General features: G+C 52.5%; 11 protein-coding genes across 11 annotated transcripts; 6 read left to right on the forward strand and 5 right to left on the reverse strand.

Moving 5' to 3' along the window:
• Nucleotides 1-64: 64 nt before the first annotated feature.
• On the forward strand, nt 65-2,109 carry rvb1 (RuvB family ATP-dependent DNA helicase pontin). The gene is made up of 4 exons (XM_025718805.1): nt 65-366; nt 442-661; nt 717-1,264; nt 1,315-2,109. Exons 1-4 carry the CDS (start codon nt 223-225, stop codon nt 1,777-1,779), a joined length of 1,377 nt encoding a protein of 458 aa, XP_025578299.1. The 5' UTR covers nt 65-222; the 3' UTR covers nt 1,780-2,109.
• BO80DRAFT_348480 (uncharacterized protein) lies at nt 2,105-3,780 on the reverse strand (the record flags this gene model as incomplete). The annotated part of the gene is made up of 3 exons (XM_025715459.1): nt 2,105-2,707; nt 2,781-3,514; nt 3,567-3,780. The coding sequence occupies 3 exons, from the start codon at nt 3,778-3,780 to the stop codon at nt 2,105-2,107; spliced, it is 1,551 nt and encodes a 516-aa protein (XP_025578300.1).
• Nucleotides 3,781-4,910: 1,130 nt separating this feature from the next.
• BO80DRAFT_452594 (v-SNARE protein VTI1) lies at nt 4,911-5,715 on the forward strand (the record flags this gene model as incomplete). The annotated part of the gene is made up of 3 exons (XM_025721958.1): nt 4,911-5,090; nt 5,155-5,561; nt 5,628-5,715. 3 exons carry the CDS (start codon nt 4,911-4,913, stop codon nt 5,713-5,715), a joined length of 675 nt encoding a protein of 224 aa, XP_025578301.1.
• Nucleotides 5,716-5,844: 129 nt separating this feature from the next.
• On the reverse strand, nt 5,845-6,925 carry BO80DRAFT_491234 (DSC3 family protein; the record flags this gene model as incomplete). Its single annotated transcript, XM_025723688.1, has 1 exon — nt 5,845-6,925. The coding sequence occupies one exon, from the start codon at nt 6,923-6,925 to the stop codon at nt 5,954-5,956; it is 972 nt and encodes a 323-aa protein (XP_025578302.1). The 3' UTR covers nt 5,845-5,953.
• A 1,065-nt stretch (nt 6,926-7,990) lies between these two features.
• On the forward strand, nt 7,991-9,133 carry BO80DRAFT_452596 (uncharacterized protein; the record flags this gene model as incomplete). The annotated part of the gene is made up of 3 exons (XM_025721959.1): nt 7,991-8,358; nt 8,416-8,734; nt 8,786-9,133. 3 exons carry the CDS (start codon nt 7,991-7,993, stop codon nt 9,131-9,133), a joined length of 1,035 nt encoding a protein of 344 aa, XP_025578303.1.
• An 856-nt stretch (nt 9,134-9,989) lies between these two features.
• Nucleotides 9,990-11,108, reverse strand: BO80DRAFT_252788 (2-keto-4-pentenoate hydratase). Its single transcript, XM_025714654.1, has one exon. The coding sequence runs from the start codon at nt 10,867-10,869 to the stop codon at nt 10,087-10,089; it is 783 nt and encodes a 260-aa protein (XP_025578304.1). The 5' UTR covers nt 10,870-11,108; the 3' UTR covers nt 9,990-10,086.
• A 649-nt stretch (nt 11,109-11,757) lies between these two features.
• On the forward strand, nt 11,758-14,207 carry BO80DRAFT_452598 (general amino acid permease-like protein AGP2; the record flags this gene model as incomplete). The annotated part of the gene is made up of 6 exons (XM_025721960.1): nt 11,758-11,843; nt 12,262-12,687; nt 12,754-12,916; nt 12,982-13,544; nt 13,590-14,018; nt 14,171-14,207. 6 exons carry the CDS (start codon nt 11,758-11,760, stop codon nt 14,205-14,207), a joined length of 1,704 nt encoding a protein of 567 aa, XP_025578305.1.
• A 564-nt stretch (nt 14,208-14,771) lies between these two features.
• BO80DRAFT_462130 (Zn(II)2Cys6 transcription factor) lies at nt 14,772-17,374 on the forward strand (the record flags this gene model as incomplete). Its single annotated transcript, XM_025722492.1, has 9 exons — nt 14,772-14,812; nt 14,872-14,994; nt 15,047-15,135; nt 15,195-15,296; nt 15,363-15,901; nt 15,958-16,231; nt 16,281-16,456; nt 16,506-16,692; nt 16,741-17,374. The coding sequence occupies 9 exons, from the start codon at nt 14,772-14,774 to the stop codon at nt 17,223-17,225; spliced, it is 2,016 nt and encodes a 671-aa protein (XP_025578306.1). The 3' UTR covers nt 17,226-17,374.
• Nucleotides 17,375-17,700: 326 nt separating this feature from the next.
• Nucleotides 17,701-18,850, forward strand: BO80DRAFT_400071 (phytanoyl-CoA dioxygenase family protein; the record flags this gene model as incomplete). Its single annotated transcript, XM_025717496.1, has 2 exons — nt 17,701-18,376; nt 18,463-18,850. 2 exons carry the CDS (start codon nt 17,701-17,703, stop codon nt 18,750-18,752), a joined length of 966 nt encoding a protein of 321 aa, XP_025578307.1. The 3' UTR covers nt 18,753-18,850.
• Nucleotides 18,851-19,677: 827 nt separating this feature from the next.
• BO80DRAFT_400074 (NAD-dependent succinate-semialdehyde dehydrogenase) lies at nt 19,678-21,241 on the reverse strand (the record flags this gene model as incomplete). The annotated part of the gene is made up of 2 exons (XM_025717497.1): nt 19,846-21,241; nt 19,678-19,798 (listed from the first exon to the last, which is right to left on the reverse strand). The coding sequence occupies exons 1-2, from the start codon at nt 21,216-21,218 to the stop codon at nt 19,678-19,680; spliced, it is 1,494 nt and encodes a 497-aa protein (XP_025578308.1). The 5' UTR covers nt 21,219-21,241.
• A 445-nt stretch (nt 21,242-21,686) lies between these two features.
• Nucleotides 21,687-23,046, reverse strand: isa1 (Fe-binding Fe/S cluster assembly protein ISA1). Its single transcript, XM_025722493.1, has 2 exons — nt 22,189-23,046; nt 21,687-22,125 (listed from the first exon to the last, which is right to left on the reverse strand). The coding sequence occupies exons 1-2, from the start codon at nt 22,889-22,891 to the stop codon at nt 22,088-22,090; spliced, it is 741 nt and encodes a 246-aa protein (XP_025578309.1). The 5' UTR covers nt 22,892-23,046; the 3' UTR covers nt 21,687-22,087.
• Between the last annotated feature and the right edge of the window lie 512 nt (nt 23,047-23,558).

Consider the following 23,558-nt stretch of genomic DNA (forward strand, 5'->3'; position numbering starts at 1 on the left):
CCGCCTTGGCCACCGACGCCGTTCATTGATCGAGCCCCCCAGCTGCGCTTGAATTTCGGCCAGAAGCAGCTGCATCCAGACTTGCCTTTCCTCCATCATCGCCTGTTTGCCTGATCCTGTCAGTTCTTTCCTGGATCCTTCGCGTCTCCAGCTTCATCAGTCTCCCCTCGCCTCCACGATCGCTTTCCTGTGGCTTCTGAGTGAGGTCGCAATCCCTTCACCATGGTTCAAATCAGTGAAGTGAAGGGCAACTCGCGCGAGAACAGAACAGCAGCCCACACGCATATCAAGGGTCTGGGCCTACGACTAGATGGTACTGCAGAGGCATCCGGAGATGGATTCGTTGGACAAACAGCCGCCCGTGAGGTACGCGACCGCATTGTCATCCAAATCGTCGGAAGCTCGTGAGGCTAGATGCTAACCCGGGGACTTGGTGTGCAGGCATGCGGTGTCGTGGTTGATCTGATCAAGGCAAAGAAGATGGCTGGCCGGGCTGTCCTTCTGGCTGGTGGTCCCGGAACTGGAAAGACGGCTCTCGCCCTTGCCGTGTCGCAAGAGCTGGGAACCAAAGTCCCGTTCTGCCCGATTGTTGGTAGTGAGATCTACTCGGCTGAGGTCAAGAAAACAGAGGCGCTCATGGAGAACTTCCGGAGGGCAATTGGTACGCGATATGGTCGGCCCATGCGGAAGACTCATCATCTCTAATTCATCGATAGGCCTCCGTGTCCGCGAAACAAAGGAAGTATACGAGGGTGAAGTTACGGAACTTACCCCCGAAGAAACCGAGAACCCACTGGGAGGATACGGTCGCACGATCAGCCATTTGATCATTGGACTGAAGTCCGCCAAGGGTACCAAGAAGCTGCGCCTGGACCCCAGCATCTACGAAGCCATCCAGAAGGAGCGGGTCACCGTGGGAGACGTCATCTACATTGAAGCGAACACCGGAGCCTGCAAGCGTGTCGGGCGTTCCGACGCTTATGCGACCGAGTTCGACCTCGAAGCGGAAGAGTACGTTCCCGTGCCAAAGGGAGAGGTTCACAAAAAGAAGGAGATTGTCCAGGACGTGACGTTGCATGATCTGGATACGGCCAATGCCCGGCCCCAGGGTGGACAGGATGTGATGAGCATGATGGGACAACTCATGAAGCCCAAGAAGACCGAGATCACGGAGAAATTGCGCCAGGAGATCAACAAGGTCGTCAACCGGTACATTGACCAAGGTGTTGCGGAGCTTGTTCCTGGTGTTCTTTTCATCGATGAGGTATGTAGAGCTCGACTGCATCGCCACGGCGTTTCCTGACGTTCTTCTAGGTTCACATGCTTGACATCGAGTGCTTCACATACCTCAACCGCGCCCTCGAATCCTCCATCTCCCCCATCGTCATTCTCGCCTCTAACCGCGGTAACACCGTCATCCGCGGTACGGACGATATCACCGCCGCCCACGGCATTCCTCCCGACCTTCTCGCCCGTCTCCTCATCATCCCCACCCACTCCTACTCTCCCGACGAGATCAAGACCATCATTCGCCTGCGCGCCAAGACGGAAGGACTCAACATCACCGACCCTGCCTTGGACAAGGTCGCCGAACACGGCAGCAAGGTCAGCCTGCGGTATGCCCTGCAATTATTGACCCCCGCCAGCATTCTCGCCCGGGTGAACGGACGCCCGGGAGGTATCGAGGAAGCCGACGTGGCCGAGTGCGAAGATCTTTTCCTGGATGCGCGGAGGAGTGCCTCGATCGTGAACCAGGATAGTGAGAAATACCTCAAATAAATGGAGCGCGATAAAGATGTCTCTTTGTTTGGATTTAATGTGAGCTTCTAGAAACAAGCAGGGTTTGGAATCGAAAGGGGTTCGTGAAGGAGAGAAGAAAGCAAGAAAACAAACAAAGAGACATACCAGGCAAAGCAATCTGTATACCATGTCTGGTGTGACTGTAGGTTTTGTATGGCAGGTTTTTCTAAACTGGGAAAGAGCGACTGCTTTTTTTTCTATGAATGAGCTATTTTACGTTAATGTCAACTAGTATTCGGATCTTCGCTTCCCATCGCCGTCATTGACTAGTGTCTTTCCATCTCCACAATGGCTTATGGTAGGTTTAAGAGGTCTTCGTTGCACCGGTCTTGTTGCACATTGGTCTAAAACGAGCCTTAACCCTGGCTGCTGGATTCGGTAGAGCACTCAACAGGACCAGAATGAGTCTCAGGATGAGGATATAGACGCGGACCAAACGGAGCGTGGTTCGAATCAGGTTCTCTTTCAAGCCTAGACGTGGAGGCGCTGAGCTGGCTGCCTCCAGCGGGTCTTGGTGGTACTGCACGTGGAAAGGGACTTTGGCGCCTAGGTCTTCTATAGCGATTCTAAGCCCCGCGGTGACGGCGTCCTCTAGGTGTCCGCGACCTGTCCAGTACACGCCATAGCTTAGACCGCGTTTGTTCTGTATGGAAGGAAGGCGGCTTTGCGCAAGGAGGGTCTGAGCGCTGGGCTCTGGGTCGGTGAACTCCCATACGCCTTGCACGTGGCTAGGGTGCGGTGGGGTGAAGGGGTTCAGGGTGATGTATATGGGTCCGTAGATGTGTGTGGGAATGCTTTCTAAAAAATTCGCGATGTAACCGAGGCTAGAGATGTGTGATGATGGGTGGTTACTGGGCCCGATGATGTAGTTGCAGGAAGGCCCTGGGTACTCGGCATTGGGCATGAGCTGGTTCAAATGGGTGAGCAGAAGATTCGGGATTGAATACCCCACTTTACAACAAAAGATAGTTGAGACTCACGAGAGGGTCTGAATGTAAAACCGAAATATTTCTGGTAGATCCCAAGTTCTGGATGGTTTCCCTTTCTTGCGCAGTGGCGTGCGACCCAAGGAGCTTGATGGTCTCATGGCTGTCCACCGCAAAGACGACGTGATTGAAGAACATCTCTTGGCCATCGGACGTCAAGATACCATACTTCTTCCCACACTGAACTACCTCTAGGACCCTAGTCTTGAGGTGCACCTTCGAGCTGGGGAAATTCATGGATATGGCTTCGATGAGCTGGCCCGCCCCTGGTCTGATACAACGCCAATTCGGTGACGCTTGACGGGGTTTCAACAACTGATGATCATACAGACACCGGACGAGGGCTTTCGCAGGCAGCCGCGACAGGAACCTTCCAGCATTAGTGCTCCAGAGTATGGACAGCAGTGGAGCTAGGTAGTTCTCAAGAAAGGTGTTAGAGTATCCTTCGCCTGAGAGATACTCATGCGTAGACAACGGCGGCTCAGTCTCGGTGGGTTTACAAGCCTGTGAACCAGTATCAAGCACATCCACGGCCAAATACTTTAGCCAAATAACATCCGATAGGATGCGATAGGTTTCTATATTGCATAAGATCCATGGACGAATAAGGATGCTTTTCAGCATGCTGCCGCACCACTGGAAGCTGTTGATCCCATCGGTGGCCCCGAAAGTCAACGGAGCTTTGACGGTGGTAACCCCAAGGTAGTGTAACAACGAGACCAGGTTGGCTGAGGGAGAACATTAGTCCTGAAAGATACATGCTGGGAGAATGGCACTGACGAGAAGCCTCAGCATTGAAATTGGGCGAATCGGTGTTCACATCGACTCGGTTGCTGTTATGCTCAAACGGCAGGGTCTTGACACGCCCACCAAGAGCGGCTGAGGCTTCGAACAGATGAACATCGTGGGAGGAGTTCTGCAGCGCCCAGAAGGAGGTGATTCCCGTGCAGCCGCCCCCAATCACAGCAACACGCTCAGGCTGAAAGAGCGGCATGAATACAAGAACTGCTAGCGGTTAGACCTGCCATCGAACAGGTCAACCCAAGAGAATACGAAGAGAAACCTGGAGTGCATACTCCGTAGATCTGTGTAGATTGATGTTTCGATAACCAGGGGGGAGGATCTCGAATAATGATAGAAAATGTGTCAAATTCCTCCTTTTCCCATTCGAAAATACTAGGGCAGCAGAAGAATCTCAACGAGGGAGAGGGAAAGCGGTGGTGGTAGACTTATCAAGACATTCACGCACGCTCAGATCCCGGTTTGCTACACCCTCTTGTCCTCATGTGGCGGTTAAATGTGATCACATCAGATGACAGCGAACAGACTGGTGAGTCAGTCAAAGCCTTTGAATCCCTATTATTGAATGAAATCCCGGCTAGAAGTTTGAAAGAATGGCCCAGGGAGAAAAACTGGGGTAAAGATGTTGACCTGTCACTGGTGAAAGGGACCCAAGGATTAGACCGTGGATGGAGGTCGGCAAGCAAGCTCCACCAACTTGGGAGGCAAGAATGGGGGGGCAAATCCTGGGGTTAATTGACCCGGAGTCAGGGGGTCCATCATTTGCAAGCCGTGGGAACTGGGAAGGAATAAGCCAACCATAGCTTCCGCCGCTCCCAATTGAAGGAGCGCACCGGAATCTCGATGGGGTTCAACGAACAATGAGATCCATACAACGGCCAAGAGCGCATCGACCGTTGAGGCGACGACGTCAGCCGGAACCATCGACCAGCAAGGCTCAAGCATCCCTCTTGAGTCTCAAGTGCCTCGGCCGCCCATCACGTGCCCCGCGCCCGTTCCTGTCATCGCAGCCGTCCATCCAGCTGTCTCAACCTTCATCCTCTGGCTCTCTAGCGCCTACGTCTCCATCTGCCATTCCGATACCCTCTCGTTCCGAGTTGATATTGCGTCGTTCTCTGATAGACCGTGTCATTCACTCCGTTGGTGGTTTCAATCTCTTTCCCGGAGCAGCACGGGCACCCACCAGCCACCGCGAAGATAAGGTGGCTACTCTCTCCACTTACTCGGATCCGCAACCCCTATCCACTATTTAACTCGGTCTCGATCTGCTGTGAAACATAACCAAAAGATTCTTTGGCCTACGCAATCCCATCTAATACCATAATGGCGAACCCGTTGGACACCGATGCCGGCTCGGAGCTGTTCAGCAGCTACGAGACCGAGTTGAAGCTGGTACAAGCCGATCTGAATCAAAAGCTGGACCAAATTGCCGAGTCGAGCGGTGAACAACGAAAATCAGCGATCAGACAGGCTGAGAGAGCCTTGGACGAAGCCACGGAATTGGTACGTTTCGTCACTCTTCAGCACCGCACCCTGCGACTAGTTCCAACTAACGAGTCCGATGCAGCTGGATCAAATGCGCATGGAGAAACAGAACATTCCCTCGGCAGCACGATCAAAGATCAACACGCGCGTTCGCAACTACGCTACCGATATTGATGAGGCCAAGTGCAAGTTGAGGTCCCTTTCCGACGATCGCAAAGCGCTCTTTGGCGATCGCTACACAGATGATCCGCAGGATGAGCATCTGGAACAGAGACAGCAGCTTCTGTCTGGTACAGAGCGCTTGGAGCGTAGCTCCGCCCGGCTCCAGGAGAGTCAGCGCATTGCCCTCGAGACGGAGGATATTGGTCGCAACACCTTGGCCGACCTCAACCAGCAGCGGGAGACCATCATGAATGCTCGGGGTCGGCTGCTTGAGAGCGAAGGATATGTGGACACCAGTATTAAGACACTAAGGGGCATGGCCCGTAGGTACTGTCCCCTAGCATTCAAGAATTTTCACTCAGCCTTTGCGCATTGATTCTGACTGCCCGATAGGATGGCTACGAATCGGCTGATTACCATCGCAATCATCACCGTCTTGATCCTCTTGATTTTCGCCGTTATTTACAGCAAGTTCCATTGAGCGTGGGTTTGACAGGCGTTATTACAGGTGGCCTCTCTTTTGTTCTTTCCCTTTAATGACACGATACATCTGCAGTTGCAGACACATCACGGAACGTTGTATGATAGCATCCATCAGCTCTAATTAGGCGACATGTTATAGTACAGGGTACATTGCAATTCATGAGCCAATTCTACTAAACTCCATCTATTAAATCGTGAAGGGTATAAAACTTGGACAGACAATCATCATCAACCCACTAATTCATAATCCTCATCGCCCCAAACGCAATATTGACCACCACTCCCACAAAAACCGCCAACCCCTTCCTCCAGCTCCAAACCCCCTCCTCCCTCCTCAACCACATGGCACACCCCACCGGCCAAAAGAACCCCATCACCGCTCCCCAAAGCATATCATCCATGGCGCCCCTCGACCCCGGCCCAAACCCTCCATCATCATCCGCAAACGAGACCACCCCTTCCCCACCCTCTCCACCACCCCCCACCATAGCCGCTGACGACCCCTCATCCATCCACCGATCCTCCAACTCGCGTAACTCCGCCCCGGAGGGCATCGTATCCGGGGTCCGCGACGCCGACTGCACCGCTAGAAACTGCGACCGAAGACCCGCCACCTCCGCGGGTGTAAACCCCGCCGAGAGTAACCGGTCGAAGCCCCTCGGCGCGGGCGTCGTAGTACTCTCCGACTGTACATCTTTCCGCCCATCCTCTCTACCACCCTCTGACTCTGACTGACGTGAGGTTTGTTGCTGCAACGTTGACGCGATCGACGCTTCGGCAGCGAGATCATCCGCCGAGAGAACTATATCTCCGATGGAGCAGTGGATGTAGAGACGCGGATGATCGCGAACGGGGGCTTTGCCTTTGCCCTTGGGATCAGAGGCGGGGTCTGCATCGCTGGGTGGTGGGGGTGGTCGCGGGGATCTGGTGGGCGTGGGAGGGAGTTTCAGGGATACGGAGAGGGGGGTTTTGTCTTCGAGGCCACGGCCAGCGTGGATGAGACGGAGACGGTGTGAGGACAGGTGCGGGGGGAGACGGGTGCGGATGAGTTGTTTTAGGCCGGCGGAGGTGGTGGTTGAGGGGGAGTAGATGTCGAGGGGGAGGTCGGGGATGGAGGCGGAGAAGCGGATGGTCACGTAGAGGGCGTCGGCGGTGGTGGAGGAGGGGTCGAGGGGCGGAGGGGGTGTGAGGAAGGACGGCGATGCCATTGTGGGATGTATTTGTTTGGTGGAGGGCGAGGGCGAGTGGGACGAGGTGGTGTTGAGGGTGTAGGGCGATGTGTCGGTACGTCACGGCTTGCGATGGGGAAATGGAACCATCGATAACCCCGATAAGGCTGCAGCCTGAGGTCGCGCGCGGTGATCCACGTGATTCATAGTTCCAGTGGTCGCCTGATGTGATTGGCTGTTGCGACTACTTCCCTTTCCGGTCAAACATCTCCCGGCGACTCTTGCAATCACCTACCTTTGCTAAATCACTCACGAGTGCCTGGAATATCACCAAATTCAGTGGATTATTGGCCTATTTTGAAGATGTCAAAGCTGGCGCTATGGAAAGTCATGAAGATGAACCGTTTCCAATCTTCTATTGGACCATGCTAACTGTCCAGTCACCCAGTCATGTTCAGTACCCATGGAAGAGCTCACAAAGATAAGATAGACACTCGTACCTAGATGAGGAGCAGGGGCAGGAAATAGCCTGGCTCCTCTCCACCGCATGGGGAAAGATTGTACAAAAATGGACAAAAAACCCCGGATTGTCCTGCGTGACTACTGCCTTGCATTAGCTCTCGTTCTCCAAACGCCGACCCACCTCACTAGTCACATTATCAAGGTAGTATATCAATGCTATGTCAACATCTTTTGATGATGCTGCCCTCGGATAGCTCATCCGAGGTAACCGAGCTCCCATATACTGTGACAGATAGGAGCCGACCTGAACCCGGATCTCGTCCGAGGAAGCCGATCAACTCGTCAATTGAACAAGTATGGGCCAGCATAGACGTTAGCGATCACCAGACCTGTTATCATGATTATTGATCCAACCGACGGAAGAAACATCGCTACGGCGTGGCGTTGGTGTGGGAGCCGATTTGACTGCCCTTCTCCGATCACTGCTCAGGGTCGGGAGCATTATGAGGATGTCGAGACATATAAGCGCCTCATGCTTCCAGACTGAAGCATTTCACTTGTTCTGGTTAATGCTCCAAGAGCTTTCCTAACAATAGTCCTTGATAGTAAAATAAATTGTCGAGAACATCATCACCTTTCAATATGGCTCCTATCGCTACCATACCCTCCACTGCAGCACCCATGGTGGTTGGGCCTGCTACGAAGAAGGCCACTAGGCCAACCAATGATCTCCCCCAGTCACTAATTGATGGGGCTTGGGTTTTGGAGAAAGAGACTTTTGACGCTCAGAAGCATCTGAGCTTCCAACCCCCAAGCAAGATCCATACTATGAAGGAGATTGGGTATGAAGGATATGGTATCTCACCTAATGCTGTCTCTGAACCCTTTCCTCTCTTCAACGAGGCAGCCATCAAACAAATGAGGGCGGAGATCTTCAGCAAGCCGGTTCTTGAAAAGTGCCAGTACTCCTCGACTTTCAACAAGAACATGATTCGAGGCATGGGCCCTACGTCAGTTGCATCCATCTCCGGCCCACGACTTGTCTAATATCTGCTAACTTCTATTAGCCTAGCCCCATTTGTCTACGATGCCTGGAAGTCGCCCGAAGTCATCGCCAGAGTCTCAGAAGTCGCCGGAGTGGACCTAGTCCCGTCTATTGATTTTGAGATTGCCAACATCAACATCTCAATCAATGATCCGAGCACGGAACCCACCCAAACATGTGACAATCGACAAGAAGACGAACTCTCTGCTGTCGCATGGCACTACGACAGCTTTCCTTTTGTCTGCGTGACCATGCTCTCCGACTGCTCCGACATGGTCGGCGGAGAGACCGCATTAAGAACCGCCACGGGAGAGATCATGAAAGCTCGCGGACCGGCAATGGTACGATACCCTAAGCATATAGTACAAGTATCACTACTAACCATAGCCCAGGGCACCGCCGTGGTCATGCAAGGGCGATATATCGAACATCAAGCGCTGAAGGCACTCGGAGGCCGAGAGCGAATCAGCATGGTCACCTGCTTCCGACCAAAGTCTCCCTTCATGAAAGACGAAACCGTCCTCACTGGTGTCCGCGGAATCAGCGACCTATCCGAACTCTACACCCAATACACCATTTACCGACTTGAAATCCTGGAAGAACGGCTTCGCGCTCGATTGAAAACCGAACGGCAGCGTGAACTGGCGAAGCGCCCGTACGACATTGGGGAAGCAAGAAGCTTCCTGACCGAGCAAAAACAATTCCTGGAATCTATGCTTGCCGAGATTATCGAGGTGTGAGCATCAGGATAAGCCACATGAGCATTCACTACTCGTGATGCTCTTTCGTCTGCCATTTCAGTTACATGATGTTACTGTCTTGATGAAATACGAAGCAATTCATTTTCCTACCTAGGAGATCCTAATACCATTCACTACCATAATCCAGAGCCCTTTCTTAGTAGAACAAACTCAACGACAGTCAAACCCATCGTCAATGCCTCTAACTCCTTCTTTCAAGATGATAAACGCGAATCGAATCACAACTACTATCGCCCTGTAAATCTATCAACCCACAAGATTCAACGATACACCAGAACTCTAATCCCACAAAAATCACTCAAAACGACCCTCCTTATCCCCCTCTCATGAAATACTTAACACAGTTCCACGACGTACTACAAAAAAAAATTCAGACTCACGACAAGCAGAAATCCACCCCTCTTCCATCCTGAACCAACCCCTGAAGACATAATTCGAGATGGAATATCCTATCGTCGGAGGGATATATCATCCCAGGTCCGCGTATCAAGAACTTGATGATACTCTGAAAAGAGTATCTAGTCTAGTCTAGAACCGAGACCCGGGATGTTATCTCGGATGACAGGGATCGGGATCCTTCGAAACTATGTACCTAGCGGATGGATCCGAACCGTTCCCGAGCCGGGAGGACGAAACTGCATGCGGGGGGAAAACATTATCTACTTCCCCTCGGGGGCGGAATGGGGGGTGCTGTTTTTTTTTTTCTCAATTCAAATGCGGGGTTGATGGTGAGGGGAAATACTGGTGGTGGGCTTAGGGATTAGTTTGGATGAATGGGGTTCAAGGTGGGTGTAATTTACGGGGTCTGGAGATTTTTTTTAATGAATTGAAGTTGGGGTCTGCGATGAAGCCTATGTACTAAGTAGATTGTGTATACTTGCGAAGCAGTATTCTGTTCGTCTCGGTCTTGATCATCTTCAGAATGCTGTGGTTTAAGCGACATCAAACTCGATAGTACCCCAGCCATCGAACGTGCAGGACCAATGTCCCGCCTTATCCATCGGGATCGCCTGCAGGCAGCTGCCAGGGAGAATGACCTGTCCGGGAGAAAGCCCGACATCATAGGCAGCTAGACGGTTGACCAGCCAGGCGACAGCAGAGAGGGGGTTTCCAAGGACGTTTCCGGTGTTGCCTGACATGACTTCGCGGCCGTTGAAATGCAGAGTTCCCCGGGTGTCACGTAGATTCAATTCGGTGAGACGGCGAGGAGTGCCACCGAGAATCACCGACCCTGTGGATCCGTTATCTGCCAAGGTGTCTGGGAGGTCGATCGCCCAGTTCTGTACACGGGAGTCAATGATTTCGATTGCGGGGATCGCGTAGTCGATCGCGTTGATGACATCGGCGACAGTGACGTTGGGCCCACGAAGGGGGCCACGGAGGACGAAGGCTGGTTCTAGCTCGACGTAGGGTTTGATGTATTGGTTCAGTGCAAGCGTCGTTCCCTCGTAGATGAAAGTGCTGGCGAGTAGAAAGCCGTAGTCCGGCTGGTCTAGTCCAAAGGCGTCCTGCATGACTTTGGCGATGTTGCCGAGTTTATAGCCAACCAATCGGTCTCCGTGGGTTACTGCATGTTCGACATTGATTTGCTGTACGAGAAAGGCGTAGTCGGCATCAAGAGCTGGCCAGGTCTTGGTCGGCGCTGCGATAGGCGTCAGACCCTCGCGCGCCGTGCGCAAGGCAACGGCAATATCTTGTAATTCCTCAGTCTTCATGTTCCTTTCGCAATTTCCCGTATTCTTAGATATGTGCGATGGTGCTGAGAGTGAAAGAAGGATGCGATCTAGAAGTATGATACCTCAAGCACTTGGGAATTGTTGAGGGAGCCCACAAAGATTTGCTAGATCATAGAAATGCAGGCGTACTGAAGCATAGCTATTGTTAAAGAAACCAGGAGTCCGCTTTATAAGTGAATAGCGCATGGTGTATACCAATGCACACATGTTAGGATTAGCGGTAGAATACTGAGCAGCTTCGGCTCCACGACTGGCTGTGGAAAAATATCCGAGAGCAAAGTTCCTCGATAACTCATGGAATAGCTTCAAGATCCCGATGGCAACCAGATAGAGAGCAGAAGCCCCAAAGCTCCATCCGAGCCTATCGCTGCTCCGAGCCGATAGATAGACGTTGCAAGAATCGGGTTACGTATCCGCGTTCCGGTCTGATAGACTCAAGCGATCCAATGCGGGGCAATGGATCACAGCAGGAACATCATGTGCCACCCGAGAATGACCCTTGCAGTTTGTACAACCAAAGAGACCTTTCTATGCAGGTCCGAGTTCGGAGGTAGATCGCAAGCTTCGAAACGCAAGGCGCAGGGCACTGGCAGTCCGATGCGTCTATTGTATTTCAGTGGGAGGTTGGGAGGTCGTGTGATTGTCATCAGAATGGCCCTCCTTTTAAAAGCCAAGATGGCCTGTGCAGTAGTCGTGGCCCAGTCAGTGGGCACGAGCGATGTAACGAGTGCTGCTACCGGCTATGGACGGCCTTGACAGTCACATAAGTCGGCACTTGATGATCTCGATGGAGTGTTCATGCTGTTGCCACCGGAAGAAAGGGGTCTCAATCGACATAATTCCAATGAACTGGTAGCCCGCCTCAAGATGGAACAAGCCATTTTTGCAACACGTAACGCTGGCCTGAACAGTAGACATCGACGATCCCAGTGGAATAGCGGCTATCTCTACAGGTCTTTCGCCTCCCAGACCAAATGGCAGAGATAGCATATCTATCCCGGGTTCTCGGCTTAAAGGTTTCGCATCCAACTTCCTCATGTGGGGATCCAGGCCTCTCTCGTGCGGGGAAAGCCTTAATCAAGGAATGGCCCGAGGGACCCTCCAAATGGACCTGCTTGGGAAAAGTTTCCAAGCTAACGGGACCATAAGTAGCCTTATATCGCCCATTGGAGGCGCGCTTCAAAAGCCAGAGAGAAGACAGATAAGAGACAGCATTTCAATACGAACGCATCACCGACGCATACATGCGACCATTGTACTTCGAACAGAAAACTTTCGTACCGACATGGCACTCAGGGACCAGCAACAGATAGAGCCAGATGCAACCAAAAAAGTAGACTCAATCCTGGGGCCTCAGAGCGACATCCCAAGCGACTACACTTCGGGTGAAATCGTCCAGAGGCCTGATGCTCTGCAGCGTCATCTTACTTCGCGCCAAATACAATTCATTGCCATCGGAGGCTCCATCGGAACGGCCCTGTTTGTAAGTATCGGCTACGCCCTTATGCATGGAGCAGCAAGCCTTCTCGTGGCATTCATCCTCCAAGCATGTATTATGGCCCAGGTGAATAGTGCGCTGGCCGAAATGACCATCTTCATGCCGGTCAGCGCCGCCTTTATTCAACACGCCAGTGTCTGGGTTGACAGTGCCTGGGGCTTCATGATTGGCTGGAATTTCTGCGTGTTTGAGGGCCTTCTCATCCCGTTCGAGATTACAGCCCTGGACATGATTCTGTCCTTCTGGCGCGATGATATCCCGGCGGCTGCCGTCATTTCCGCTTGCATCGTTCTTTATGCGTATGCATTTTCCAATCCCAGAGCCAGTTGCTTGTAAAGCAGTGGAAGCTAAACTAGACCCGCTAGGATTACGAACGTGTTCGGGGTCAGATACTTTGGGGAGGCCGAATTCTGGCTGGCGGGAGGGAAACTTCTGCTCATCACGATACTGTTCTTGTTCACCTTTATCACCATGGTAGGAGGCAACCCGCGGCATGATGCATATGGCTTTCGGAATTGGTCGATACCGGTATGAAATTCAACTTTCGAAACCCTCTGTCACTGGGACCCTGAACTGATCGTGGACACTTCTAGAGCCCATTTGTGGAATACATATCCACTGGAGACTTGGGTCGTTTCCAGGGTGTCCTGGCAGCGTTGTGGCAGGCCGCCTTCACCATCGTGGGCCCCGAGTATTTGGCTTGCGTGGCTGGAGAAGCACAACAACCCCGGAAGACGCTGAAAACTGCCTTTAAGTCCGTCTACTGGCGGTTTGGTGTTTTCTTCATCGGGGGAGCCCTCTGTGTTGGTATCGTTCTTCCTGCTAACGACCCGACCTTGCTGAGAGTGCTGGGTGCCGGGGACACGGGCACCGGCGCGTCATCACCTTATGTGATTGCTATGACCAATATGGGAATCGAGGTGTTACCGGACCTCGTCAACGCCCTCCTCTTTACCAGTATCTACTCGGCCGGAAATGCATACGTCTATACCACGTCTCGGAGTTTGCATGGTCTGGCCCAGAACGGCCATGCCCCCAAACTTTTCCGCAAATGCACCAAAGATGGAGTTCCGATATACTGCCTCGCAGTGGCGATGGCGTTTGCCTGTTTGTCTTTCTTGAAGTTGGGCAGTGGTTCGGTACAAGTGTTGACCTGGTAGGTCTTGCCCATACATGACCGCCCCATTGCTAAGCCCTGTAGGCTCACAAACTTGATCACCGGCGGGACACTCGTGACGTACATCGTCGTGTGCGTCAATTATCTCTTTTTCTACCGAGCACTAAAAGCGCAGGGCTTTAGCCGCACGGAGTTGCCGTATCGTGGGTATTTCCAGCCTTATGGAACCTGGATTGCCCTCGTTTGGCTCTTGGGGGTGGAGATCTTTTACGGGTATGCGATCTTCTTGAACGGACGGTGGGATATCGGGTTATTCTTCAGCGATTACACAATGGCGTTTCTTGCCATCGCTACCTTTGCAGGGTGGAAGATCTGCAAGCGAACCCGGTTCGTCCGTCCGCAGGAGGCAGATCTGGTGTGGGCTCGGCCGGCGATTGATGCTCACGAGGCCGTCATGGAGGAGATGGAACAGATGGGGATTCGCGAACGACTGATGCAAACCTTGCGGACCAAGTGGAGTGGTGGTCATTCCACAAGCACCGAGGTGGTCTAAGATGGTCAATGAGTGTACAAACCAGACCTATATTGTGCAGAGTGATGCAAGGCACGTACCATATTGTCCAAAAGCACACCAAGAGGATCGTGTAGAGAAGAGAGATGTAGAGAAAGATGCTGGGCTCCGATCGCATGTCACTGCGTTAGTCCGACCTAGGCAGGCGGTCCTCGGCCGGGATAAACCATTTCTGGAGCTTCTCCACTTCTCCAATTCCTGAAATAACAATGCTGCTTGATTTCCTTGGAGCACAACGCTGGACCTGTTGGAGTCATTATGCCTTGATACTGCAGGCGTATGTCCCTCTGTAGTAGAGTCAACTATCATGTCATGTCCCGACTCGCGAGGGCTGTTTGATTCCTGATCTGTCATATCTGGCCAACTATCCCATTCCCCGCACACCCTCTCATACTTCCTTGTCCCCGTAGGCCTGCCTTCACGTAGGATACGCCAGAACCGGCGACAGGACTTGACTCGCCAATCTGAGAAAAGCAATCATGCAAACCTGGAGCAAATCAAGAGCCTCTGCGGGGATCGATCAGGCCGAACCGGTCTCGTGATTATCGTCGGCTCTTCCCCTCATTTCTCGTGTCTTATCTGCGTTCCTTATCCAGCGCTCAGCGATTTGTGGATGTCCTTATCTACAGCCTTTTTGGTTTCGCATTTGCCTGTCAAATTGACTGCCATCGGGTGTCTCTGGTGAAATTCCTAAGATGCAAACTGAACCTCGCAGGTTGAAACGAACGGCTAACGCGTAAGGGATCCAGCAGAGCCCGTTCGTATCCCGACTCGAGTTCTGATCCGTCTATCTAGGTGTGTTGCCTGTCGTCAGAGCAAGATCAAATGCTCCGGAAACGAGCCGTGCGTCAATTGCCAAAGACGCACCCTGCCTTGTCGATTTGTCGAAGAAAGCCGTAAGGTGTTGATATCGGAACGGTACTCTAGACCCGACCCCTGTGAATCGTACGATGCTCATGATACACAATAGGTGTCTCCGCAATCTGCAGACCCAGGCTAGAGAACAGGCCGGAGAAACAGGGAAACGAGCTCATGAGGTTGCATTTGGGGAAGCCGAAAGTAAGTATATATGACAGATGCCATCGCCGTTATATTCTCCTCAGAGTCTCACCTGCTAGATGTTGTCAATAGGCCGCGGTCACCGGGTGCCAATTGGCCGAGTCCGTTTACCCTACCCTCCATGACGATGAGAAACACTCACGACAACCGATCCCAATGGGGTAAGATCAGACAGTCCTTCTTCTCAAGTGCCTTGCTTCGTTCGCTCGTTAATCTAACTTACGTAGTCTGGTTGGCTCCAACATCCACCTGGTCCTTCACCGCTCGCCTCACCCTGATGATGACCCAAAGGCTCCACCCAGACGTCACCTACGATATTCCATATTTCTTGGATGGCGATATCTATCCTTTGCAGTGGAAGACGTCTTCCGATACTGCTCCCGACATTACGGGTCTTCCCTCTATGGACTACGCTCTGTATCTCTTCAATACAGTCAAGTTTCACCTGGGCCAGACTTTTCGGCTCCTGGATGAAGAAGCATTTACCTCGCACATGCAGGAGTTCTACTACGGCGATGCCGCAAAGAAGGCAGCTGACAGTGCGTTATGGTTTGTTCAGTTCCTCCTAGTGCTGTCTTTTGGGAAAGCATTCCTCGAACAATCCAGGAAGAAGGATCCGCCAGGTGCGGAATACTTCATTCGTGCCATGTCATTGATGCCGGACTACAGCTCTATCTGGGGTGATACCCTTTTGGCAATCGAAATTCTGGCCCTGGCTGCTTTATATCTTTATTCAATTGACCGACGAGAGTCAGGGCATCTCTACGTAGGCATAATAAGTACCCCGCAAGAATGCTCCCAAGAAGGTCTAACAAGGTATAGGCTAGCCAGGCCATTCGCATTGCACAGTTGGAGGGCTTACACACGGAGCTTCCAGAGGAAGAGCTCGGGCCAACAACAGTTGATCGCTGCCGCAACCTTTGGTGGACTCTGTATATTATGGATCGACAGTTTTCTTCGTCGCTAGGCATCCCGATGATTGTTCATGATAGCGATATCACGGCATTGATTGACTCACCAACACAGTCATGTCAGAGAAACGCAACACTAAGTTTAAGAGTGAAATTGTCGCGGTTGTTGTCCACCATCCTGGGCAGTAAGTTGATCACCTTCCTTCCAAGCCCATATCGCTCACGGACGAGTAGCCGTATACAAGACTGAAAGACGGCCAATCGAATCATTCATTGAAAAGACGAAATCCATTCTGAACACTATGGCAGATCTGGCCCGGGAACTGGAGGAGTTCATCAATACCAAGTTCTCGAGTCCGGTCAATTCCATGTCCAAAGGGATGCGTCATATCTTCTTACTATACCACCAAGTACGTCGACACCCGGAGAGCGAAGCTCCAAACTCACCCGATTTACCAGTGCGTTATCCTTGCCACACGACCTTTGCTTCTGGCGGTTCTCCGGGAGCGTCTGGACACACTCGGTCTGCCTTCAGAATGCTGTCGACGAATCGTGCCTCTCATGGAGACATTGATTATAACGGGGATAAATTCTGCGACCAAAAGCCTGCAGTTGCTTAAAGCCTTGGTTGACGAGGGCCTCCTAGGTAAGTAGTATTTTGCAAATAGGGCAGACATTCATTAAAGGAAACCAGAGACCTTTCTCCCATTCGACATTGAATTCACCTATGGAGCCGCTATTCACCTCACAATGGCCACTGCCCTGGTCCCAGACTTAGCGGGGCAGCGCGACTCCAGCCAACAGGCGCATCTGATCCTCGACGAGGTTATCAGCAAAGGGAACCGTGTGGCTGAAGTTCGCAAGACCGAGCTCGCTCGTTTAGAGACCCTGTTCGAGGGCCTAAGACAGCGGTATACAAACGCGGATAATCCGAACACTTTAGCAGAGCCAGATGATAGTGTGCATGAACAGAATCAGGCAGCAAGCACCATGTCTGGTAATCATAGGCAGGGCGAGAGCTCTCAGTTTCCGCTTCTGTCCGAGAATGTCAACGTCCCGGACGACCAGGATGAGCTGCCTGAGATAGGCTTGTCTTCTTATGATATCGCCGCCATTGTGGATCAAATAGATTACAATGCTAGCCCGTCGTTCTGGCTCGCTCAGGAGGATTTTGAATGATACCTTAGACATGGCCTATGTAGCTATGAGCGTGACCGTCAACTTGCCATTGAGTACAGGATGGTTCGCTGGCGAGATCTCATAGCTAGGCCAGCACACACATGGCCTTAATGCTAGTTATACAGCTCCATAAACGCGACTTTACAGTGACCGTTTCTAAGCATAGGCATCCCGTGCCGTAGATATAGGAGCCGACACCCGCCACGGGATGCTGGCCCGCCAGTCGTCATATGCCCGGAAGTGAATCACGGGAATCAACTTGGCATACATCCTCTTCAATTCAATTTTCATCGCATACGATCACGCATCCTCTCCGGATAGGAAACCCGATCTCCGAACAGAAGCCGACCCGAACCGAGAGCAGACATGCACAAGACAAGCATATAACTCCCTTTCAAACACACACTTCATCGTTTAATTCCAACACAGATAGTCAACACAAACAGCTATACCAAACCAAGTGACCAATTCCAAAATGACCCGTCTACCCCTCCCCATCCCATCTCCCATCCCACCTTCCTACGAACCCAAATCCTCCCTCCGCACCATCCCCGCTACCAACCCCATCGAATACATCCTCTCCATCCTCTCGCGCGACGGCGGCGTCATCCTCTCCGACTTCATCCCCAAAGAAGAACTCACCGCCATCGCTACCGAACTCACCCCCTGGAGCAGCACCAAGCGTCGTTCCACCACCACCAATGGCCCCAGCGACGCCTTCTCCACCATCCCCTCCCAAACGACTCTCATCCCCGGCCTAGTCGGCAAATCCCCCACCATGGCACGGATCTGCTCCAAGAACCCCACCCTCGAAGCGCTCCGCACGCGTATCCTCGTGGACGAATTCACCATCAACCGCGAAGACAGCGTCGAACCGAACCGCATCGATCCCTTGCTCAGTCTCAGCGTGTCCATGAATATTGGGTACGGAGCGCCGCGTCAACTTCTCCACCGAGACGACAATGTACATCATATTCGTCACGGCTGGAAGAGTGAGTGGAGCTTCGATGAGGTGGGTCAGTTTGGGTGTCTGATTGCTGGATGTGATGTGAGTAGGGAGATGGGGGCTACGATGTTTGTGAAGGGGAGTCATCGGTGGGGGGATGATAAGTGGGCGGAGGTGGATGAGAAGAGGGAGGTGTGTTTTGCGGGTATGTGGTTCCTTTATATTCCTTGACTGTTGGTGTTGTTGTTGTGATCGTGTTTGTTCCTATGCTGATATTGTGATGACGTGAAGAAATGAAGGCCGGCTCGGCATTGATCTTCCTTGCATCGGCGTTTCATGGAGGTGGACATAATTCGCTTCCGGACACGGTGAGGACAATGTACGGATTGTTCTTTGTGAGGGGCCATCTCCGGACAGAGGAGAATCAGTTCTTGGCTATTCCGAGGAGCGTCGTGACCGGGATGAGTCCGAAGATGGTGGAGTTGCTGGGCTATAAGAAGCCGACGACGGCGTTGGGGATCGTGGATAATATGAGCCCTCATGAAGACGTGGCGGGGGTTTGGGAGAGAGCGGTACAGTGAGATTTCTCTGGCGAGTGGCTTGATTGTACTTGTGATATGGAGATATGCTGCTTTCGGTGTTATCTCCTTGTTGATGATTGTGCCCTTGGTAGTCATCTATATGGCTTGATCTTTGATCGCAGTTAGGCACATCAGTTTACACTAGTAACTTACAGGGAGCTTTCCTCCAGACTCTTTTTTTCCTTGAGTTCGACAGTAAGAAATTTGAGGGCAAAAAAAATTACCGACAACTAGCTAAACCGTGGATTACTCCGGCTGTAATTAGAACCTTCCGTAGCCAGGAACAGGAGTGAGCGTCTGGCTTACGTCCCCCGTCCGATTTCTCATTCTTTTGGTCTTTTGGGGGGGGGGAGTTGTATTCTCTAGGAATACATGGTTCTTTCTAAATAAAGGTGCTATGGGAGATATGGGGTGATGGTATCCACAACCTGTAGGGGTCAAGCTCTGGAGCTGAAATTGGGTATGATCTCTCAACATAGTGCTTCACTTGAAGAACGTGATTCGTTGTGACTTTGGGAACCATAATTTCTTGATTCAGCAAGACGGAAGCTTGATCCTGGCAGATTTTGGCGGCTGCTGTGGTATCATGTAATTGAATAAGCCTCTCCAAATGGCCCTTTTCTCCCCCTTCCACTTACTTGGTGCCAATGGTCTTTCATCATCATGCCCAGGTACCAAGCCCAACTTTTTCATGTGTTTCCGGGGTAGAAATGGCACATGAGAGCAGTATCAAGAACTATCAGTATTGGTGTCTGTGCAATTTATCAGGAGAATATCAAGTTATCAACGGCTGTATGTTCATTGCCCTCCAGTGACAATGACCAGCGGAGCTGGCAGGATCTTGAGTGTATTTGATGGCTATCTTATACCCTAATTCCATCCACCTTCGGATAGCGGTGTCTCTGTTTCCGATGTTATCCAACCATCACAAAGACGTGTGTACCGGATCAATCCCTCCAGTGACCACCGTCTTGATGTTCATATAGTCCTCAATACCATACTTGCTGCCCTCCCGGCCCATGCCCGAGTACTTGACTCCTCCAAACCTGCACCGAGTCAGCCAGCATTCTCGATCAAGGTATTGCAAACTCACGGTGCGGCAGCATCTGAAATCACCCCCGTGTTGATTGCCACCATGCCTGCCTCCAGTCTCTCCGACACCCGGTGCGAGCGAGCCAAATCCGTAGTCATGATATAGGACGCCAACCCGACCTCACAGTTGTTGGCTCTCCGGACGACCTCATCCTCCGTCGAGAACTTGCTCAACGCCGCAACCGGTCCAAAGATCTCCTCCGCCGTCACTCTCATCGTATCATCAACATCACCCAGAATCGTCAGCTCATAGAAGTTCCTCCCCATCGAAGGCATCCGCTTCCCACCCAGAAGCACCGTCGCCCCCTTCCCAACCGCATCTCCAACCAGCTCCTCCACCTTACCCACCCCATTCGTCAACGGCCCATGCGTGACCGACGCATCCTCCAGCCCATCACCCACACGAAACTTCTTCACCTCCTCCACCAACCGTTCACAGAACCGATCATAGATCCCCTCCTGCACAAACATCCGATTCGCACACACACACGTCTGCCCACTAACCTTAAACTTACTCACCAACGCACTCGCCACCGCAACCTCCACCTCCGCATCATCAAACACAATAAACGGCGCATTCCCCCCCAACTCCAAACTCAACTTCTTCAACGTCTCACTCCCCTGCCTCATCAACAACCTCCCCACCCTCGTCGACCCCGTAAACGAGATCTTCCGCACCCTCTCATCCTCACACAACCCCCGTCCCAACACCGCCGTATTCTCCAACGCCGTCACCACATTCACCACCCCGGCCGGCACCCCCGCCCGCTCCATCATCACCACCAACCCATTCGTCGCAAACGGCGTCCCCCCATCCGTCTTCACCACCACCGTACACCCCGCCGCCAACGCCGCCGCCATCTTCCGCGCCCCCATCGCCATCGGGAAATTCCACGGCGTAATCATCCCACACACCCCCACCGGCTCCTTCACCACCCGCACCCGACTCCCCGCCGCACTATGCGGGATCACATCCCCATATACCCGCGCCGCTTCCTCCCCGAACCACTCGAAGAAACTCGCCGCGAAGAGAACTTCCCCTTCGGCATCACCCTTCGCTTTGCCGTTCTCGGCCGTGATGATCTTCCCCAGATCTTCCTTGTTCGCAATGAGCAGATCGTAGACTCGTCGGAGGATCCGGCCCCGTTGTCGACCAGATAGGGACCGCCAGGCAGGGAATGCATCACTCGCAGCTTGGATCGCGAGATTGAGATCCTCCGGCGTGGATTCCGGGCACGTGCCGATGGGGTTCTCGGTTGCGGGATTGACAACGCGGAATACGTTCGTCGATGTAGATGGCACCCATTGGCCGTTGATATAGGCCCTTTCGACGAATAAACTGGGATCGGTCAATTGCGTTGCGAAGGATGTCATGGTGAAGTAGACAGTAATCAAACAGTCGATCTGTACCTAATCTAACCAATAGAGAAGATAATTTATACCATTGACCGAGTGGTTCTACAACGCCTATTTAAATAAAATGAATTGCACCACAATGATATCCAATGATTGATTCTCTTACGGAGTCCTCCTCTCTCATTACGATAATCCAAGCATGGTGTACACCTCCATGCTATACTATCGGCTACCCCATCCCGCAAAGCCGAGCAGGGATCGGACCCGTCATCCGATCATCTAATCTGACACCTCCCACAAGGGGTCGGGTCGGATCTAGGATCCCGAGGGGCCTCGGATGGACTTTATGCTGCGGGGCGGGATACGATCCATACTTTGTACATAGTATGGGTTTCATCATTCAAGGTGGGGTAGTTACATACGATGTATGTACTTCGTATGTTGTTGCGGGTCTATGTAGTTCCTTACGGAGTAGTGGGGTTGGTTCTTGTGTTATGTTATGTTTTGGTTGTTTTGGTTGCTAGGTACTGTTTGGGGTTGAGGGGGGAAGTTAGGCGCTTGAGAAGAGGTGATCTGGTTATTGGATATTTTCTGGTCCTGGGTGATAGGAGAGCCAGTGTCGCTGGCAGTTGGGACATGTTTCTTGTCCCGTCTGTCCATAACCCCCACAGAATCAGTCTTCATCCATCACCAATTAAACAAGTAACAAATAATGTATTGCACAGTAGTGGGCCTTGCCCGGGAATCAATAATGTATGTCCAGCAATGTAAAAAAGGATGATCCGAATCCAGGAACCGCCCACCAAACGCCGGCCAATGCACAAACGCGAAAACCCACGTAATCCGTATAATATGAAAAACACATTAACATCGATCCGGTCGACCGATTATACCATGAAGGATTCGCCGCATCCGCATTGTTCCTCTGTAAAAGGTACCCCGTTAGTAACCGTTTCCCGGGACACGGACGAAAGGATGGGATGCTTACTAATATTGGGGTTGCGGAAGACGAATCTCCTGCTCAGCTTGTCTTCCTGCCAGTCCATCTCGCTGCCGATGATGCTGAACAGAGCCTTGCTGTCGATCAGGACCTTGACGCCGTCCTGTTCCACCACCTCGTCGAAGGTGCCCGGCTTTTCCACGTACTCCAGGTGGTAGGCGAGCCCGGAGCAGCCACGGTTCTTCACACCGACTCGGATCAGCTTGGGGTCGGGCTGCGATAGGAGCTTGCGAAGCTGCTCGATCGCCACGGGTGTCACCTTCATGGCAGCCTTTCTGGCACGCAGCTTCCGACGGGGCTTCTCGGTGGGTTTGGCGGTGGTGGTGGATGGGGCGGTGGAGGTGGTCTCAACAGGCTTGGACTTTTGGGCTTCCCTTTCTCTGAGAGTCAGGTTGGAAAGGCCCTCCTGGCCAGGCAACTGAGGTTGGGACATCTCGCGGAAGGAGGGGAAGTCTGCGGCGATGGAGTCGGTGCCGGTGCTCCGGGGCGGCGGGAAGGAGGTGGGCAGCGAGTGTGGACGATAGGCCGTGGCAGTCTGCATGTCACGCTTCGAGGACCGATGAGCATTTCCGTATGAGGAGAACAGGCGACAGGTCTGCGCGGAACGTCTGGTGGACGACTGTCTGAGCCAGCCGAGAATCGTGGCGGATGATGTCACCGGAGACGGCATGGTAGCTTTGCAAAGCGACATATTGGTGTGATGTGAGGTAGATGATGATAGCGATGCTCTATGCAGTAGTAGAGGCAGTGAGAAGGTGAAGTCTCATGCAATCTAAGCGTCGTGTGGTCGCTGAATGAGAAGAAACGATGTGAGGATGAAGATTGCTGGGAGGTCGGAAGTTGAGTCTGTTTGGGATGGAAGACTGCCGGCGGTCGGTTAAAAGGTGCCAGGGCCACCCCGGGGCCGACCAATCAGCATGCAGGTGTTTCTACACAGGCAGAGTGGCGCCACTGCTGGCACCTGAGCGAACGCCTGATCGAGCCCCAAATGTTGGGGAACTGCCCGTAGCAATCTAACTGGCCCCAGTGGCCCAGTGATCATGCAGAAATCCCGTTCCCTGCCCTTGTCATGAAACCGAGTTCATCATCGATTGTTTCTCCGCCTTCGTGATTGGATGGACACTCTGCACCGTCTTACTAACACGGCTGCCTGAGTAACTACCTCAGGCGCAAACCATGACTAATGGGGTTCTCCTATGTTCGATGGATTCTTGATTAACAATGAAACGTCTACGAGGGGACAAAGGAGGACCCGGTGAGCTTCAGGGGCATGTGCCACCGGTTGGGCTCGGGATCATCAGTTCCTTTGTCTAGATGTTACCATGCGGACCTGGAAATTGGGTAGCACACTGCCTTCT

The sequence above is a fragment of the Aspergillus ibericus genome, assembly GCF_003184845.1.
Source record: "Aspergillus ibericus CBS 121593 unplaced genomic scaffold BO80scaffold_7, whole genome shotgun sequence".
Lineage (NCBI taxonomy): Eukaryota > Fungi > Ascomycota > Eurotiomycetes > Eurotiales > Aspergillaceae > Aspergillus > Aspergillus ibericus.

Bases quoted from the DNA above. Each gene is read 5' to 3' on its own strand.
- rvb1 (XM_025718805.1), top strand. From the start codon at position 223: ATGGTTCAAATCAGTGAAGTGAAGGGCAACTCGCGCGAGAACAGAACA. The intron at 662-716 runs GTACGCGATATG...ATTCATCGATAG, and splicing joins GAACTTCCGGAGGGCAATTG to GCCTCCGTGTCCGCGAAACA. The intron at 1,265-1,314 runs GTATGTAGAGCT...ACGTTCTTCTAG, and splicing joins GTGTTCTTTTCATCGATGAG to GTTCACATGCTTGACATCGA.
- BO80DRAFT_252788 (XM_025714654.1), bottom strand. From the start codon at position 10,869: ATGAAGACTGAGGAATTACAAGATATTGCCGTTGCCTTGCGCACGGCG.
- isa1 (XM_025722493.1), bottom strand. From the start codon at position 22,891: ATGTCGCTTTGCAAAGCTACCATGCCGTCTCCGGTGACATCATCCGCC. The intron at 22,126-22,188 runs GTAAGCATCCCA...TACCTTTTACAG, and splicing joins CTTCCGCAACCCCAATATTA to AGGAACAATGCGGATGCGGC.